The sequence below is a fragment of the Rhinoderma darwinii genome, chromosome 9 (genome assembly GCF_050947455.1).
Source record: "Rhinoderma darwinii isolate aRhiDar2 chromosome 9, aRhiDar2.hap1, whole genome shotgun sequence".
Lineage (NCBI taxonomy): Eukaryota > Metazoa > Chordata > Amphibia > Anura > Rhinodermatidae > Rhinoderma > Rhinoderma darwinii.
Genome location: NC_134695.1, coordinates 22085918 through 22107157, shown reverse-complemented (window position 1 = coordinate 22107157; position 21240 = coordinate 22085918). Strand labels below are relative to the sequence as shown.

Genomic DNA, 21240 nt, shown 5'->3' with positions numbered 1-21240 from the left:
TCTTGTTCATTAAAGAATATCTGCCCATATAATAGGACCCTCACTGACAGGCTGGATGGCACATAACGGGAAAAAGAGGAAAGCTAGTGCAATCAAGGACAATGAATTTTTTGTTTCTGTTTTGGCCTATTAGACTTTTTTTTCAAATCTGAAATGTGTTACTTTATGTGGTAATAACTTTGGAATGCTTTTATTTTTTCAAGCAATTCTGAGATTGTTTTCTCATGACACATTGTACTTTAAGTTAGTGGTAAAATTTGATCGATACAGTAAGGGTATGTTCACACATAGTGACCAAAAGCGTCTGAAAATACGGAGCTGTTTTCAGGCGAAAACAGCTCCTAATTTTCAGAAGTTTTTTTAACAACTCGCGTTTTTCACTGCGTTTTTTATGTCCGTTTTTGGGGCTGTTTTTCAATGGAGTCAATGAAAAACGCCTCCAAAAACGTCCCAAGAAGTGTCCTGCACTTCTTTTGACGAGCCGTCATTTTACGCGCCGTATTTTGACAGTGACGCGTAAAATAAAGGCTCGTGGGAACACATCGTAATTCCCATTGAAAGCAATGGGCAGATGTTTGTAGGCGTATCAGGGGCGTTTTTTCAGGCGTAATTCGAGGCGTAAAACGCCCGAATTACGTCTGAAACCACTACGTGTGAACATACCCTAAGTGTTTATTTGTGGATAACAACAACATTTAAGATAGATAGTAGTAGCACACAAAATAGTTGCTTATTAACATTTCCCCTATGTCTACTTTAGATTGCCATTTTTTTTGAACATTCTTTTATTTTTCTAGGACGTTGCAAGGCTTAGAACTTTAGCAGCATTTTCAAGACAATTTCAAAATCCTTTTTGTTATGGACCAGTTCAGATTTGAAGTGGCTTTGAGGACCTTATATATTAGAAACCCCCTATAAATCACGCCATTTTAAAAACGACACCCTTCAAAGTATTCAAACAGCATTTAGAAAGTTTCTCAACCCTTTAGGCATTTCACAGGAATTAAAGCAAAGGGAGGTGAAATTTACAATTTTTTTTTTTTTTTACAGAAAATCTGTTTTAATCTATTTCTTTCTGGAACACAGAAGGTTTTACCAGAGAAACGTATCTCAAAATTTATTGCCCAGATTCTGCAGTTTTTATAAATATCTGACATGTGGCCCTAGTGACCTACTGGACTGAAACACAGGCCTCAGAAGCAAAGGAGCACCATGTGGATTTTGGGGTGTCCTTTTTATTTGAATATATTTTAGGCACCATGTCAGGTTTGAAGAGGTCTTGTGGTGCCAAAACAGTGGAAGCAGCCCCAAAAATACACTATTTGTCAAACCACACCCCTCAAGGTATTTATCAAGGGATATAGTGAGCATTTTAACCTAACAGGTTTTTTGCTGAATATAGTGGAATTACATTTTTATCCAATAAAACAAAGACATTTTTAATTTTTATAAAGCATAAAGGATAAAAAGCACCCCAACATTTGAAAAGCAATTTCTCCCAATTGCGGCAATACCCCATATGTGGCAATAAACTGCTATTTGGCCCACGGCAGGGCTCAGAAGCGAAGGAGCACCATTTGGCTTTTGGAGCTCAAGTTTTGCTGGAATGATTTTCGGCATTTGCAAAGCCTCTGCGGGACCAAATCAGTATAAACCACCCAAAAGTGCCTCATTTGGGAAACTATAGTTCTTAAAGGGGTTTTCCCATGAGGGACATTTATGATATATCCACAGGATATGTAAAAAAAGTCAGATAGATTCGGGTCCCACCTCTGGGACCCGTATTTATCTTTAGAACGGGGCTCCCTAAACCCCCATTCTAGCTTTGTCTGCTATCACTGACTCCTGGCCACTTCCTGACTTTATGGTCGGGAGTTACAAAAACAGCGTAGCTCGCTGAGCTATGCTGTTTCCATAACTCTCATAGTAGTGAATAGCAGTTACGGAAGCAGGGTAGCATTTCTGTAACTGCCATTCAGTGGTAAATCAGCAGACACACAAAGAGGTAGAACGGGGTTTAGGGGCCCCGTTCTAGAGATAAGTGCGGGTGCCAGAGTTGGGACCCGTATCTATCAGACATTTATGACCTATCCTGTGGATAGGTCATAAATATCCCTCGTGGGAAAACCCCTTTAAGGAATTTATCGAGGGGTATAGTGAGCATTTTGACCGCACAGATTTTTTGCTGAATTTAGTGGAATTAGGACGTGAAAATGAAAATCAAAGTTTTTTTCTAATAAATGTAGTTTTAGCTCCGATTTTTCCATTTTCACAATAGATAAAGGAGAAACAGCACCCCAATGATTGTAAAGCAAACTCTTCTGAGCATGGCAATACCCCATATGTGGTGATAAACTGCTGTTTGGACAAACAGCAGGGCTTAGTAGGGAAGGAGCATTATTTGGCTTTTGGAGCTCAAATTTTGCTGGAAAGGTTTGCGGCACCATGTCACATTTGCAAAGCCCTTGCAGGACCAAATCAGTGGAAACCCCCTAGAAGTGAAAAGTGACCCTATTTCGGAAACTACACCAAAGAAGGAATTTATAGAGGGGTATAGTGAGCATTTTGATCCCACTGTTTTGTTTTTTTTTGCAGAATTCAGTGTAATTATGGCGTGAAATTAAAAAAAAAAATGTTCTGATAAAACGTGGAAATGTTAAATATTTACAAGAAATAAAGGCGAAAATTCACCCCAACATTTGAAAATCAATTTCTCCCCATTACGGCAATACCCCATATGTGTTAATAATAAACTGCTGCTTGGACACATGGCAGAGCTCAGAAGGGAAGAAGCACCATTTGGCTTTTGGAGCTCAAGTTTTGATGGAATAGTTTTCGGGTGTCATGTCGCATTTGCAAAGCCCCTGAGGGAACAAAACAATGGAAACCCTCCAAAAGTGACCCCATTTGGGAAACTACAGCCCTCAAGGAATTTATTGAGGGGTATAGTGAGCATTTAGAACCCACAGGTTTCTTGCTGAATTTAGTGGAATTAGGCAGTGAAAATGAATATCAACATTTTTTACACTAAAACGTTGAATTTTCTTAATTTCCACGAGGGATAAAGGAGAAAAAGCACCGCAACATTTGTAGAGCAATTTCTTCCAAGTACGGCAACACCCTGAAGGAATTTATCATTTGCCTGAACATATGACAGGGCTCAGAATTGAAGAGCACCATGCGCATTTGAGGCCTATTTTGGTGATTTTCACAGCATTGGCCCACAATTGCAAGGCTCTCAGGTCAAATAGTAAAACAAACCCCCAAGTAGTGACCCCTATTTTGGAAACGACACCCCTTCGAGCATATTAAGGGGTGTAGTGTAGTTAGCATCTTGACCCCGCAGCGGATGGTGTAAAGTAAAAATTGCAATTTTCCGCTGATATGCCATTTTACTGCACAATATGGTGTGCACAGTATGTGCCACTGAAGACAAATACCCCATAAACTGTTAAGCGGGTTCTCCCGTGTACGGTAATGAGATATACGTAGACGTAAACTGCTATTTGGGTACGCTGTAGGGTTCAGAAGGGAGGAAGCGCCATTTGGCTTCTGGAACGCACATTTTGCTTGGCAGTTCTGTTTGGGGTATTGCTGGCATTTCAGTTTATAATGTGTGGGCATATGTAATCTGTGCGGAGTATATCAGGGTATAATAATGGGGTAAATAAATAATATTTGACAGATGTTTGGCCAGTGTCGCCCTGATAAATGGTGCCCAATCTTATCCGCTTTTGGACACTCTGCACATTTTGTATTGCTATATTCTGAGAGCCAGAACTTTTTGTAGTTTTCAGTGGTACCATTTTGGGGTACATGTGATTTTTTGATCACTTTTTATTCCATTCCAGGCAAGGTGACAAAAAAAAAAAGCAATTCTGACAATGTTTTTTATTATTATAATTTTTTTTTTACAGTGTTCACCGTGGGCTATAAATAGAATTTTTACTTTATTCTGCGGGTCGATACTATTATGGCGATACCATATGTATATTGTTTTTTTATGTTTTGCAGCGTCTGAATAATAAAATCACTCTTTTTAAAAATAGTTTTTTTTGTGTTACCATATTCTGATCTGCTAGTAAACCCCATGGATGCAGCATTCGCTTTTGAGCGCCGCATCTAAGGGGTTAATTGGCCGGATCGGAGGCTAGCTCCAGTCATGTAATATACAGCTGATACCCGCTGGCGATGGTGCGGGCTCAGCTTCTGAGCCCACACCAGCAACACAACGTACTGGTACGTTGACTTGCGTTAAGTCCTTAATGACAGCGACGTAATCGTACGTCGAATGTCAAGGGGTTAATTGTAATCCATGAAGTCGAGATTGTTATGTGCGTATATATATATATGGTGGTCAGAAGGTTTTAACAGGTTGCAATCCTTGTACAGAGGTATCTGAAGTAAACCTGTAATATCACACCTTCTATATGTGCACATGAAGGGTTTGCTCTTTGTATATAGTAAACATGAATCCATTGTTTCAATTAGGATTTACAAGGCAAACCCTCACCAGGGTAGGCGGACACCTATTGCACTAATTTTGCAATTTATGGATTGAAACAAAAATAATGCTCTATCTTTAAATTTCTTTGTACAAGCAGTTGGAAGCTGTGTCCAAGTAGCTGATCGCTTCCCTTTAGCACAATTAAACGAATATTTACCCATTTACCAGCTATCATGCTGAACTTCAGGGACCGAGGGTGGTGGGGCGCATTCTGTACACCAAGGAGGCTTACCCTAATCCTGCCCTCCCCCATGGCTTATGTCAAGGGAAAAAATGATTGTTCCTGTTCAAGTATAACCTAAAGTAAATGTCTATCTATAATATACAACTTTTTTATATTTGTATGTCTGTAAGTGGATTACCGTGAAGGTGTTTGCCTCCTCATTTTCTTGTTGGATGCTGGGAGACAGGAGGACACATAGTAGTAAGAGGAAATACATGATCTACAAGAACAAGAAAAATATAAAAATTAGCCAAGAAAACAATATGCAGCGTCCACGATCATTCTTTAGAATTGAATTGAGTTTTAAACCCGAAGAACACACGTTGGTTGTTTCTACTTCTACAACTCAAAAGATCTTGTCATTTTATTTACATGTCTTATGTAGCCGAGTTAAAACATTTGCACTCTTATCAGACATTTTCAGACAAATATAGCTAGAAATGTCTGGCTTTCATGAACTTTCATGGGATTGCTGACAAGAAGCCTGCTGTGGCAAATTGATTTCTTGTGGGGTCACAACTTTATCTGAAATATCTTCAGTTCAGAAACCCTCTGTTGTACACATATATTTGTAAGTGCCTCTTGTAGCTCTCATCTGACCCATATTCACACATTCAGTGAGCAAGTCATCAGTTGGGGCACCCATTTATAGAAAATAAACTTAATTTCACACAATTTATTCATTACAACATAAGGGACAGGTGTCCCCGAAGTCAATTCCTACTGATGAGACTGTCACCCTCTTGTTAGACTTAACATCTGACACTTCACCTTACAAAACACAAATACGAAGTAGAGCAATACATGTAGCATGTTCAGCTTAAGGGTCAGTTCACACATTGCGTAAATACTGCAGATTTTCCGCAACGGAATTTGTTGCGGAAAATCCACAGCAAATACAGTAGCAGCAAAGTGGATGAAATAAAAAATATCATCCACACCCTGCGTAAATACAGTGCGGGGAAAAAAGCTCAGAAATTGACCTGCGCTGTAGAGTTTTATTCCGCAGCATGTCAATTGTATTTACGTAAATGCTGCTTATTTGTTTTGCGGGATTTCCCCATTGAATTCAATAGGACGTAGATCCTGCAATGAATAGCAGTTGTTGCATTTTTTGCGATGTGTTCCACAGTTTGGTGCGTTTTTTTGCCCGGAATTCCCTGCAGTGCACAGGGCAGATACGCTGTCTGCTTTAGCGCAGCGCATGCCCCCCATGTGGACGCAGCCTAAAGGAGAGTTCACCAGACAGTTTTTAGCCACCTCTGCCGTAAAGAAATATATATATATATATATATATATATATATATATATATATATATATAGGCAACAGAATAGGCAGCACTCCTCAGATATAAGTGAAGATTAGGGGTACTTTATTACCCTAGTGCAATGTTTCAGCCCCGTCCACTGTGGCTTTTCTCAAGCCGCTTGAGAAAAGCCACAGTGGACAGGGCTGAAACGTTGCACTAGGGTAATAAAGTACCCCTAATCTTCACTTATATCTGTGGAGTGCTTCCTATTTTTTTGCCTCTATATTGACAGGACATTGGTCTGTTCCCCAGGGCCTGCACACAGACACTGCTTGTGCTGCTGGACTTTGGATTGGTTATATACTAGTCCTTCTCAATGAATTAGAATATCATCAAAAAGTTAATTTATTTCAGTAATTCAATTTAAAAAAAGTGAAACTCCTATATTCTATAGATTCATTACACACAGAGTGATCTATTTCCAGCATTTTTTTCTTTTAATATTGAAGATTATGGCTAACCGTTCATGAAAACCCACAATGTAGTGTCTCAGAAAATTAGAATATTAAATAAGCCCAATTTCAAAAATGATTTTTAACCGCTTCCCGACCGCCCACTGTAAATTCACGTCGGCGCTTGCTGGGCTCTGTGCAGCGCAGACGTGAATTCACGGTGGGTGTTAAAAGCGCGATCCGGGTGTCTCAGAGTAGCGCTGACACCCGGATCGCGCTGTTATCCCCTTCCTCTAGTCCCGGACACATGACCGGGACCTAATTGGTTCAGGTCCCGGTCATGTGATCGCAGGGAAAGTTTGTTGTAGCAACGAACTGGAAAGTTTCTTACTACAACAAACTGGAAAGTTTGTAGCTACAACAAACTTTCCTGGGGACCGATTGCGGGTGCTGCAGTCGGTTATAAGGCAAAACCGGGGGCCATATAACAGCCCCGACTCTGCCATGCACGGCAGCATATGAGAACCAGCCGGAGGCAGGTCCTCATAAGCTTCCTGTCAGTGTGACTCTCAGCGTCACACTGACAGTTTATAATACGTTACACTACCTAGGTAGTATAATGTATTATAGCAGCCATCAGTGCTGCAGGTCTTCAAGTAAAACAAGTAAAAATTAAAGAAAAAAAGTAATAAAAATGTTTTATAAAAGTGTAAAAACAAGTTATAAGTTACAAAAAGCAAAAATGCTTTTTTTCCTATAATAAGTCTTTTATTATAGGAAAAAATTTAAAATGTTAAAAAAAAAAGTACACATATTTGATATGACTGCATTCACAACGACCCAAACTATAAAACTATAATATTATTTTTCCCGCACGGTGAACACCGCAAAAAAAATAATAAAAAAACAATGTCAGAATCACTATTTTTTTGGTCATCAACCCTCCAAAAATATAGAATAAAAAGTGATCAAAAAGTCGCATGTACCCTAAGATAGTACCAATAAAAACTACAACCCGTCCCGCAAAAAACAAGCCCTTAGACAGCTTTTTTGACTGAAAAATAAAAAAGTTATGGCTCTCAGAATATGGTAACACAAAAAATAAATAATTTTATCGAAAAGTGATTTTATTGCGCAAACGCCACAAAACATAAAAAAACTATATACCTCTGGTATCGCCGTAATCGTATCGACCCGCAGAATAAAGTAAAATGTCATTTATAGCGCACGGTGAAAAGTGTAAAAAAAAAAAAGACAAAAAACATTGTCAGAATTTGTTTTTTTGTCACTTTACTTGCCAAAAAAAATCTAAGAAAAAGTTATAAAAAAATCACATGTACCCTAAAATGGTACCAATGAAAACTACAGATTGTTCCGCAACAAATAAGCCCTCACACAGCTCCTGTGAATAAAAAATAAAAAAAGTTCTGGCTCTCAGAATATAGCGACAGAAATTGTGCAGTGTCCAAAAGCGGATAAGATCGGGCGCCATTTATTAGTGTGATATCGGCCACATATCTGCAGATTATTATTTATTTACCGAATTATTATACGCTCTTATTATGTCCTGATGTACTCTGCCCAATTTACACATACCCCCACATCATAAACTGAAATACCAGCAAAACCCCAAACAGAACAGTTACCAAGCAAAATCTGCGCTCCAAAAGCCAAATGGTGCTCCCTCCCTTCTGAGCCCCACAGCGTGCCCAAACACCAGCTTACATACACATATATGATATTTTATATCCGGGAGAACCCGCTCAACATTGTACGAGGTATTTGTCTTCAGTAGCACAACATATTGTGCATTAAAATGGCATATCAGTGTAAAATTTAAATTTTCACTTTGCACCATCCGCTGCGGATTATTGCCTTCGCGCACCACGACTTAATAGCATGTCGTAGTGCGGGGGGTTATATATGGAGCGGGCTCATGCGCAGCGCCCGCTCCATATTCAGCAGGTGTCAGCTGTGTATTACAGCTGACACCCGGGACTAATGGACAGGAACAGCGATCGCGCTGTTACAGGAGTCTGTAAAAATGATATTATACTGCAATACATTAGTATTGCAGTGTATTGTACCAGCGACCTAATGATCGCTCGTTCCAGTCCCCTAAAGGGACTTTTGGGAGGTTTCCACTGTTTTGGTACCTGAGGGGCTTTGCAAATGCGACATGACACCCGAAAACCATTCCAGCTAAATTTGAGCTCCAAAAGCCTAATATTGTTCGTTCCCTTCTGAGTCTTGCCGTGGGTCCAAACAGCAGTTTATTACCACATATGGCGTATTGCTGTAATCAGGACAAATTACTTTACAAATTTTGGGGTGATTTTTCTACTTTATTCATTGTAAAAATTAAACATTTCTATGTTTTTTCAGAAAAAAGTCGATTTTCATTTTCACGGCCTAATTCCACTAAATTCAGCAAAAAAACTGTGGGGTCAAGATGCTAACTGTACCCCTAGATAAATTCCTTGAGGTGTGCAGTTTCCAAAACCGTGTCACTTTTGGGGGATTTCCACTGTTTTGGCACTACAAAACCTCTTGAAACCTGACATGGTGCCTAAAATATATTCTAAAAAATGGAGACCACAAAATCCACTAGGTGCTCCTTTGATTCTGAGGCCGGTGCTTCTGTCCAGTAGCGCATTAGGGCCACATGTGGGATATTTCTAAAAACTGCAGAATCTGGGCAATAAAAATTGAGTTGCATTTCTCGGGTAAAACCTTCTGTGTTACAGAAAAAAATGTATTAGAAAAGAATTGCAGCAAAAAAAAAATAAATGTAAATTTCACCTCTACTTTGCTTTAATTCCTATGAAACGCCTAAAGGGTTAAGAAACTTTCTGAATGCTGTTTTGAATACTTTGAGGGGTCCAGTTTTTAATATGGGGTGATTTATGTGGTCTATCTAGTACATAAGGCCCTCAAAGCCGCTTTAGAACTGAACTGGTCCCTGTAAAAATAGCCTTTTGAAATTTTCTTGAAAATGTGAGAAATTGCTGCTAAAGTACTAAGCCTTGTAACGTCCTAGAAAAATAAAATAATGTTCAAAAAACGATGCAAATATAAAGTAGACATATGGAATATGTAAAATAGTAACTATTTTGTGTGGTATTACTATCTGTTTTACAAGCGGATAGATTTAAAATAAGAAAAATCATAATTTTTCAAATTTTCTCTAAATGTTGGTGTTTTTCACAAATAAGCAATGAATTTATTGACCAAATTTTTCCACTAACATAAAGTACAATATGTCATGAGAAAACAGTCTCAGAATCGCTTGGATAGGCAAAACCATTCCAGAGTTATTACCACATAAATTGACACGTCAGATTTGAAAAAATGGGGCTGGTCCTGAAGGCCAAAATCGGCTCGGTCTTGAAAGGGTTAATACCGAAATGTTGGCCTACTGAAAAGCATGTAGAGTATATGCCCTCAATACTTGGTCGTGGCTCCTTTTGCATGAATTACTGCATCAATGCGGCGTGGCATGGAGGCGATCAGCCTGTGGCACTGCTGAGGTGTTATGGAAGCCCAGGTTGCTTTGATAGCGGCCTTCAGCTCGTCTGCATTGTTGGGTTGGTGTCTCTCATCTTCATCTTGACAATCTCTATTGGGTTTAGGTCAGGAGAGTTTGCTGGCCAATCAGGCAAAGTAATACTGTGGTTATTACACCAGATATTGGTGCTTTTGGCAGTGTGGGCAGGTGCCAAGTCCTGCTGGAAAATGAAATCAGAATCTCCATAAAGCTTGTAGTAAACGGCTGCGCTGACTCTGGACTTGATATATTGATATAACAAAGTGGACCAACACAAGCAGATGACATGGCTCCCCAAACCATCACTAACTGTGGAAACTTCACACTGGACCGCAAGTAACTTGGATGGATGCCTCTCCACTCTCCCTCCAGACTCTGGGACCTTGATTTCCAAATGACATGCAAAATTTACTTTCATTTGGAAACAGGACTTTGGACCATTGAGCAACAGTGTTGGTCCACTGTGTTCTATCCAGTCCAGAGTCAACGCAGCCATCTACCAGGACATTTTAGAGCACTTCATGCTTCCCTCTGCTGACAAGCTTTATGGAGATGCTGATTTAATTTTCCAGCAGGACTTGGCACCTGCCCACACTGCCAAAAGTACCAAGACCAGGTTTAATAACCACAGTATCACGTGCTTGATTGGCCAGCAAACTCACCTGACCTAAACCTATGGGGTATCGTCAAAAGGAAGTTGAGACACACCAGACCCAACAATGCAGACGAGCTGAAGGCCGCTATCAAAGCAACCTGGGCTACCATAACACCTCAGCAGTGCCACAGGCTGATCACCTCCATGCCACGCCGCATTGATGCAGTAATTCATGCAGAAGGAGCCCCGATCAAGTATTGAGGGCATATACTGGACACACTTTTCAGTAGGCCAACATTTTGATATTAAAAATCACTTTTGAAATTGAGCTTATATAATATTCTAATTTTCTGAGAGACTAAATTTGGGGTTTTCATTTACTGTTACCATAATCATCAACATTGAAAGAAAAAAATGCTGGAAATGGATCACTCTGTGTGTAATGAATGTATATGAGTTTCACCTTTTGAATTGAATTACTGAAATAAATTAACTTTTGAGAGGTGAACTTCGGCTACGAAGGTGCGCGAAGGCCGATTGACACGCCACAGTGGAGCAGCTCACCGTGAAAATCAGCCAAGGGGCTACCAGACGTGTGTCTAAAACAACAGTTCAGCGAACCCTACTGCATATGGGGCTCTGAAGAAGATGGATGGTCACTGCTCCTATGCTAACAAAGGTGCATAGTAAAAAAAAGGCTTCAATTTGCACGGCCGTATCAGAATTGGACCACTGATGATTGGCAAAGGGTTGCCTTCTCCTATAAGTCACGTTTTCTGCTTCATCGAACAGATGGACTTTGGCGTGTCAGGCGAGAAACATCAGAGAACAAACATCCTGCAACCATTGTTGGATGAACACAAGCTGGTGGCGGCAGCGTTTTGGTCTGGGAAATATTTTCATGGTATTCTCTAGGCCCACTCATCCATGTGGAAGGCACTCTGAACAGATTTGGATATGAATCGATTGTTGCAGATCTCGTCCACCCATACATGCTGTTTGTCTTTCCTGGGCCAGATAGACTCTTCCAGCAAGACAATGCGACATGTCACATGGCTAGAAATGTCCGACAGTGGTTGGAAAAGCACAAACAAGACTTCCAAGTACTTCCCTGGCCCATAATTCGCCAGACTTGAAGCCAATTGAGCATCTGTGCGATCATCTTGTTCACTCTATGGATCCTCCCCACGCAACCTCCAGCAAATATAGGATGCATTGCAGTCAGCATGGCTCCAGATACCTGAGACAATCTACCAGCACCTTATTGAGTCACTCCCAGCCCGTCTAGCTGCTGCCCGTGCTGCACGCGGTGGTTACTCTGGATATTAGCTGGTGGTCATAATAATGTGACTCGACTGTGTATATATCAATGCATTAGGACCTTCAAATCATCCACATATGAACCGTTTGACCTAATCGACTTGTAGCAACACCTGATGTACATGCCAAGACAATGGGTCTTTAAAGCGTCTTCTGCTGCATGACTCAAATTGAATTTTACACAATAGTCAATTCAATTTAATCCAATTGTTAGGTATAATTTAATCTTTTACACCCTGGACTCTTAATTCTGGCCAATTTACTAGTTTTCATCCAAATCTTTAAAAATATCTAATTATCTGTTAATGATGAAGTCCAGTTCAACAATTCTATGCATTTTTTACTTTTCGAATGTGGTAGCCATTAGGGTATATTTTCTGTGCTGATCTGATAGAGAAGATAGCTAGGATAGAAATTTGTAACTACATAAGAGGAGGAGGAATATGTACATAGATGTAGACAGAGATGTGCATACTTACAGTTCTTTCTTTATGATGAATGAGTGCAGCCGGTTCACTTTCTTGCACACTTTCTTCTCCTCTGTATTCTGACACTCCCCCCTCCTCACTTTTCCCTCCTGCACTAAATGTCTCCCTTGTTCACTTCCTCTTTGTGCGCTTGTCTTCCCTCCTTCTCGAACACTATGCCAGGAGATGTTTCTTACTCTTTTCCCCTTTTCTCACACAGTCTTGCACACACTAAATTCTCGTATCTAGTGACCAAGTCCCACCCTATGTGTTTAAGCTCTCACTATTTCTGTCTCTCTTTTTCTCCCTCTCTCCAAATTCCTGAGTTTCTGCCAATCCCTCCCTACTTTCCAGTAACCCCCCCCCCCCCCACACACCTGGTTTTACTTAAACACAGACACACAGTTCTTTCATGTCCAGCTGTTCACCCCCATCTGGGTCCCCACCCCTAGAGACCTGTGTCACAACTTCTCCCACTAGAGATCCCCACAACTCAACTTATTATTTGTTCCTTACATAGACCCACTCTCAAGCTGGAGCCCCTGCGTTTACTAAAATCTGCGCTACTCCTTCCTCCCACCCATCACCACAACCCTTACTTTATACTAAACACACCATCCACCTTTCACCTAACTACACTACTTAAGGTGCTCTATAAGAGGCCCGAACACCTAAAGCTGTTTGGAAGACTTTCCATTGGTCTCACATTATCCAGATCATCACAATCTGATCTACATGACACTTATAGATGTCACAGTCCTAATTCCAAAAGACCACAGCACACCAGGGACTGTCTGTGATATGGACAATGGTTGTATCAGTGGATTTCTCCACTCCTGGCTGCAGGTTTGATATTTATTTTGTGGGACGTGACAGGCAAAATTTATATTGGAACATTGAAGATGAACTTCCAGTCCGCTCCCTCATTTTCTGTGTCTCGCAGATGTATTTTATCAGACAGGGCCTTGGGCTCTGTATGTATGGAGCAGGTCCCAGTATATATGAAATGGATTTCCTGCCCCAACCTAGGGCAACTTTAAATGCACAAGTCAACCCTTTGTGTAATACTTAGACATACGCTCATAGATTGCCTCCCCAGCCCTACTTTGAAAACTTACCAATGTTCGATTACTTGTAGGTGAATCGTATAAGACAAGATCACATACTAAAAACAATAATATAGAAATGGATAGTACTATGTGAGAAAGAAAATGCATTCAACATGTGATGTGATTTATTCTACCCAATTTTGATGCATTCATTAGAGAACAGGGCATGTCTGAAAACTCATGTTGCGTACATACAAACTCAAAGCCTGCCAAATGTACCTCATCACAACTGCATTGAATTTTTATGTAGTAAGCATGCCCTAGGTATTAATCCCTGACATGAAGTATGACATCTGTTTTTTTTATGTTGTCATTTTTTTTTCTCCAGTTAGGCTCTGTTCACACTACGTTCAATGTGTGTGTGTTCAGCATATGCGCTGGGAGATACGCCTGACGTGTATGCTGCTCATATCCATAGAGCTCGATGGACACAGTGGATGCCAAATTAGTATATTTTTATTTTTTAAAACTGTATCCGAAAGCTTAGTCTGCTGCACTTTCCTATGTAGGGAGTCACAGCAAAAAACGTGTACATGCTGTTATACATTTTTGAAAATTAAGGCTTATGTAGGACGTATGCGCTGAACGGAAAGGGAAAAGGTGGCGTGAACAGAGCCTTATATGTTACATAGTTAGTACGGTTGAAAAAAGACACATGTTCATCAAGTTAAACCAAGTGATGGGAAAAGGGAAGCAAAACATTTCTACACATAGGAGCTTATATTTTTTTGTTCTAGGAAATTATCTAAACCTTTTTTAAAGCCATCTACTGTCCCTGCTGTGACCAGCTCCTGCGGTAGACTATTTCATCGATTCACCGTTCTCACAGTAAAGAAGGCTTGTCACCTCTGCAGGTTGAACCTTTTTTTTCTCCAGACGGAGGGAGTGCACCCTTGTTTTTTGAGGGGATTTTACATAGAACAGGATTTCACCATATTTTTTGTATGTGCCATTAATATATTTATATAAAGTTAATCATGTCCCCCCTTAGTCATCTTTTTTCAAGGCTAAATAGGTTTGATTATTTTAATCTTTCCTCATAACTTAGATTCTCCATGCCTCTTATTAGCTTCGTTGCTGTTCTTTGTATTTTTTCCAACTCCAGGGCATCCTTTCTATGAACTGGAGCCCAGAACTGAACTGCATATTCTAGAGGAGGCCTCACTAATGCTTTGTAAAGTGGTAATATTATATCCCTGTCCTGCGAGTCCATGCCTCTTTTAATACACGACAATATCTTGCTGGCCTTTGAAGCAGCTGATTGACATTGCATGCTGTTATTTAATTTATGATCTACAAGTACACCTAGACTCTTCTCAACAAGTGACTCCCCCAGTATAGCTCCCCCTAGGAAATATGATGCATGCAGGTTGTTGGTACCCAGATGCATAACTTTACATTTATCTACATTAAACTTAATTTGCCAAGTGGACGCCCAAACACTTATTTTGTTTAATCCGTTCGCACTCAGTGACGTACTATTCTGTTATGGTAACACATCGTTCGCGCTCCAAGACGGAATAGTACGTCATGGGAGGATCGGCCATTTCGGCCATCCTCCCGGGACATACAGGAGCTGTGATAAATGCTGTCTCGTACAGCAGTTGCCGCAGCTCCTATAGCGGGGACCGATCGATGTGTCCCTGCTGATTAACCCCTTAGAAGCCGCGTTCAATAGCGATCGCGGCTTCTAAGGGGTTAAACCACGATCGACGGCCCGCTGCATCATAGCGGGCGGCGATGGTTACTATGGCAACCGGACGCCTAATAATGTCGTCCGGCTATGCCATCTACGGAAGCCTAGTGGGTCCTGACAAAGTCATGACCAACTATGCTTGCTGTCAGCGAGTCGCTGACAGTTCTAATACACTGCACTACGCATGTAGTACAGTGTATTAGAATAGCGATCAGGGCCTCCTACCCTCAAGCCCCCTAGTGGGACAAAGTAAAAAAGTGTAAAAAGTTTTAAAAAGGTTGCGTAAAAATAAGAAAAAAAAAGTTTTAAAAGTAATAAAAGTAAAAATCACCCCTTTTATCAGTCCTTTATTATAAATAAAAATAAACAAATAAACTATACATAATTGGTATCGCCGCGTCCATAACGGCCTGAATTACAAAAGTATTTCGTTATTTATCCCGCGTGGTGAACGCCATAAAAGAAGAAAATAATAAACCGTACCAGAATCACAATTTTTTGGTCACTTCACCTCCCAAAAAATGGAATAAAAAGAGATCAAAATGTCGTATGTACCTAAAAATGGTACTGATCGAAACTACAATTCATTACGCAAAAAACAAGTCCCCACACGGATTTCTTGATGGAAAAATAAAAGTTATGGCTCTTAGAATATGGCAACACAAAAAGTAAATTATTTTTTTATAAAAAGTATTTTATTGTGTAAACGCCATAAGACATAAAAAAAAAAAAAAACATCTGGTATCGCCGTAATCGTATCGCCCCGCAGAATAAAGTGAATATGTCATATATAGCCCATGGTGAACACTGTAAAAAAAATAGAATAAAAAACAAATAGTAGAATTGCTGTTTTTTAGTCACCACGCCTCTTAAAAATAGAATAAAACGGATTAAAAAGTCGCATGCACCCCATGAAAACTACAATGAATTCCTCAAGGGGTCTAGTTTCCAAAATGGCGTCACTTTTAAGGGGTCTCCCCTGTACTGGTACTTCAGAAGCTCTGCAAATGCGACATGGTGCCCAGAAACCAATACAGCAAAATCTACATGCCAAATAGCGCTCCTTCCCTTCTGAGTTCTGCCGTTTGTTCAACCAGCAGTGTATGACCACATATGGGGTATTGCCGTAATCGGGAGAAATTGCTTTACAAGTGTTGGGGTGCTTTTCTCCTTTACTCCTTGTCAAAATTAAAAATTAATACCTTTTATCGGAAAAATTAGATTTTAAATTCCACAAAATGCAGCAAAAAATCAGGGGGATCTAAATGCCCACTATACCCCTGGATGAGTTCCTTGAGGCGTGTAGTTTAACAAATAGTGTCACTTTTGGGTGGTTTCCACTGTTTTGGCACCACAAGACCACTTCAAACATGGTGCCTAATGAAAAGGAGGCCTCAAAATCCATTAGGTGCTCCTTTGCTTCCGAGGCCTGTGCTTCAGTCCATTACCACACTAGGGCCACATGTGGGATATTTCTCAAAACTGAAGAATCTGGGTAATACGTATTAAGTTGCGTTTCTTTGTTTTACAGAAAAAAATGGAATAAAAAGGATTTTCTGACAAAAAAAGGAAATATGTAAATTTCACCTCTACTTTGCTTTAAATTCCTGTGATAAACTTTCTAAATGCTGTTTTGAATACTTTGAGGGGTCTAGTTTCTAAAATGGGGTGTTTGATAGGGGTTTCTAATATATAGGCCCCTGAAATCCACTTCAGAACTAAACTGATACCTAAAAAAAAAAGAGGCTTTTGAAATTTTATACAAAAGTATTTAACATTTCATTCAAAATATGAGAAATTGCTGTTTATGTTCTAAGCCTTGTAACGTCCTAGAACAAAAAAGAATGTTCAAAAAATAATGCCAACACATAGTAGACATATCGGAAATGTGAACTAGTAACTATTTTGGGTGGCAAAAACACTGTCTTACAAGCAGATGCATTTAAATTCAGAAAAATTCATTTTTTTTTCAAATTTTCACAAAATTTTGCTATTTTTCACAAATAAACACTGAATATGTCGACCAAATTTTACCACTAACAAAGCCCAATGTCTCACGAGAAAACAATCTCAGAATCACTTGGATAGCTTTAAACATTCCGAAGTTATTACCACATAAAGTGAAATATGTCAGATTTGAAAAATGGGCTCTGAGCCTTAAGGCCCAAACTAGGCTGCGTCCTTAAGGGGTTAAATCCACTTGCAATTCACGAACATCTTCCATAGACTGAACATTACTACATAGCTTGGTGTCATCTGAAAAAATAGAAATAGTGCTACTAATCCCATCATCTATATCATTAATAAATAAGTTGAATAATAGTGGTCCCAGCACGGAACCCTGGGGTACACCACTTATAACCGGGGACCATTCAGAGTAGGACTCTTTGACCACAACTCCCTAGATACGGTCCTTGAGCCAATTCTCAATCCATTTACAAACTATACTTTCTAAACCTATAGTCCTTAATTTACCCATTAGACGTCTATGAGGGACAGTGACAAATGCCTTTGCAAAGTCCAAAAACACTATATCCACACAGCGGCCCCTCTGTCTAGGCTTCTGCTCACCTCTTCATAAAAACAAATCAGCTTGGTTTGACAACTTCTGTCCTTCGTAAAACCCTGCTGGCTGTCACTTATAATACTATTTTTTGTCACATAATCCTGTATATAGTTCCTCAATAGCCCCTCGAACATGTTCCCCACAATGGATGTTAAGCTTACTGGCGTATAATTACCCGGAGAAGACCTAGAGCCCTTTTTAAAATAGGCACCACATTTGCCCTGCGCCCGTCCCTTAGCACTATAGCAGTCACTAGAGAATCTCTAAATATTAGGAAGAGGGGGACAGAAATAACAGAACTAAGCTCTTTAAAGAGGCTCTGTCACCACATTATAAGTGCCCTATCTTCTACATAATGTGGTCGGCGCTGTAATGTAGAGTTATGACCTATTTTAGATTTATGCTAATGACTTTCTTTCAGTGTGTGAGTATGTGACTGCACATCATGATCTAGCAAGAAACAATCTCTATGCCTGGCAAATATACAGATATTAATATATAAACACTGTCTGATCTGGATGAATAAGAGACAGGACAATCTGGTTCAAACTGGTAGCTAGTATGGATTTGTATGTCAGAGTTAGGGAGGCAATAGGGTGGTAAGAGTAAGGAGAAGTCTGGTCCTTCCCGGCTTTAACGAGACAACAATAAGTACTTTGCGCATTTAATTGGGTAGGATACCCTGTTCCAAGGCAGCAAGATATAATTCCCGCAGTCTGGAATTTTGTACCAACTGCCCACCAAATCATCCAGACATGGTGTCTTACCGGACAACAAGGGTTTAATTGACAGCACAATGTCATCAGTGATTGGAACATCTAATTCAGAGGCCTGAGCAACAGAAAGGCGCCACACGGGAAGTACCTCCAGAAAATCTTCATACTCTCAGGGGGGAAGCGGACACTACATTTAGAACAATATAGATTACAATAAAAGTCTCAAAATATCTGGTTAATATCTTTAGGGGCAGTACAAATAATATACCCTCCTGTAAAACTACAAATGGGATTGAAGCACAGGAGCATTCAGAGCGTGACAAATATGCTAACAATTTAAACTTTTTAGGCCTCAGTGGACAACATTTGCTTAGCTGATCCTTCATCAGAAAGGGCTCCTGAGCACTGAACCAGGGACTTGCTCATCCCCCTCCGCCTACCACCACCCATGGCAGAACAGTACCGTTAAATCACACGTAGGTACCAAGATGGGGCTGTAGGCCCATAAAAACAGAGATGTAATATAACTTGTGTGCTCCAAAACTCCAGTAATTAATCAGCATGTAAATAAGAGCAAACGGTAGAGAGTGCAATATATGGTACAGCACTGGATGCAATAACCAAGCTAAATAGTACTTATGTATAGCACTTACAGTTAAGGGGTGGTCAGTAGATACAGCTCCAGCCACCCACAGCAAAAATGCAGTTGTCATCCAGGTTGCTGTAGGGTCAAAAACTGGCAACACCAGGCAAAGGCAGGGAGCGAGATCCCACACTGCACGCTGTCCACAACAGCTACACCACACGCAGCCGCGGTCCAAATTAGCACCGGCTACAGGAGCAGTGAGGTATGATACGCACAGGCAGTAGGGTCGCAGCTTTGCCGAGGCTGCGGGACGACAGAGGCATTGGTCCGGTGAGTGACATGAGGAGTGGGAAGTGTTGTAGCACGGGAAGAGGCACTGGCGCCAACCGGAAGTACACTGCCCGGGCGTCCTACAGAGCACCGCTACGGAGGCCAAATAGAGCAGCACAGGGCTATGAGGCTCAAAATGTCCAGCACAAACAGCCACCAGGGAATCAGGGTATTCTGAGACTTATAGCACTGCTGAAGATGTTATTTACAGAATAACTAACATGAGCAACTTTGCTCCTTGGTCCATCTAAGGTAGTCACAATTCCCATACTGATGACCGGACATGAATTGGTAACAAAGGAACTATAAAGATGTACAGATTGTCAGGATATCATAATATGAACTGAGATTTGGGTGGGGCTGCTGGTATACCTCACCAGTAACTCCAGAATAAAGACTAGTATCTCCAAAACATGGATGCACATGTTGCACTATGAAGACACCATGGGCCACCCCGGCTTTGTGCTCATGTAGACTTTCAAGTAGCCTCTCATTCAATAGACTGTTTTATTAAAATGGCTTTGCTAAAAAATATGAATAACAGAAGTTCCTTCATGTAGTCTAGAAATTGGACACTAAGGAATCTTAAGCATTTTTAGACCAGTCACCAAGGAAATCTCATATAACTAAAAATAAACAGACATCAAGCAGAATATTGATATAGTGACATGTTCTGCATGGGGCTAATGATTTCAGATGACCACAGCAAATGTGCAAGCATGCTGGGTGGTCTGAAAAAGGGACAGCTGTCACACTATAAAAACCTCCATTACATTCCTAGGGGAAAAGAAGAGGGTGATAACCTGTTATCTACATTAGTTGGAGGAGGAGCAGAGGCCGAAACTCTGAACTAACAAGACATCAAGAAGCCAATGTGTTTAGTAAGACACATCGCCTTGGCCATTGTCACCCAGTGGTGTTGCATCTGCTATCACACTTTGTTGTAAGAGGATCACGCTCACATCCTTGTCACAGGCAACATAGAAAAGGAGATTTAATAATTTTATTATTTCTTGTCAGTATAAAAGAACCTCAGAATGGAAAGTTTTCCATTGAAAAAAAATAGTGTTACAATGATCAGAACACTTGGTGTATGGCAACAGATCTTCCTAGTGATCATTATTATTCTTCTATGGTAAATGTCATAATTCCTGCTGACTATTTCATAGCAGTAGATTAGCTCACGCAGTTGTTGACATCCGACACATTTACTTACCTGTACAGATTTAAAAAAGCTACATATATGAAAACTGGAGTGTGGTGATCCAGTGATATTATTCGCTCCGAGTGAATGTGCATGGTTTATTTCAATATGGATCAGGAGACACAACTCTAGCAGCTGCTTATCTCCTGGCAAAAAAAAAATAATATATCGATATGTTGAAATCCAACATGCTCAATCCTCATTTCTTCCAACATTTATCATTGGGGGACAATCTTGAGGCCCATACACAGATTGTTGTTAATCCCACAAATTTTGGCAAGACCCACCAAAATATACATGGGTGTTCCCATCTCTGACATTTATGGACTAACCACAGGATATAACCAGAAATGTCTGATATAAGCGGGTCTCACCTCTGGGGCCCGCACCTATCTCTAGAATGGGGCCTCCTGACCTCTGTCCTACCTTCTGCCAATGTAGCTGGGCTCCGGCAAATGAGTTACGAAGTGGCGAGGAGTACGGAAACCGCAGAGCTAATCGCTTTCCATAACTCCCATAGTAGTGATTGGAAGTTTTGTAAACTACGTAGAATAGCCAACTACGGTGTTTCCGGAAATTGGGAGTTATGGAGACCGTGTAGCTCATCGTGGTACGTGGTTTCCGTAACCTTAATTCACTTTTACGAGAGTTATGGAAACAGTGTAGCAAAAC

The 21240-nt window shown here is 40.4% G+C and overlaps 1 protein-coding gene across 1 annotated transcript in view; it reads right to left on the bottom strand.

Moving 5' to 3' along the window:
* The window catches only part of EFEMP2 (EGF containing fibulin extracellular matrix protein 2), a 67794-nt gene extending 55157 nt beyond the window's left edge, over window positions 1-12637 (bottom strand). The window contains exons 1-2 of the mRNA XM_075836881.1: window positions 12374-12637; window positions 4870-4950 (exon numbers count right to left, since the gene is read on the bottom strand). Of these exons, the coding sequence (XP_075692996.1) occupies window positions 4870-4947 (78 nt within the window). The 5' untranslated portion in view covers window positions 4948-4950; window positions 12374-12637. The remainder of the gene's footprint in view (window positions 1-4869; window positions 4951-12373) is intronic.
* Between the last annotated feature and the right edge of the window lie 8603 nt (window positions 12638-21240).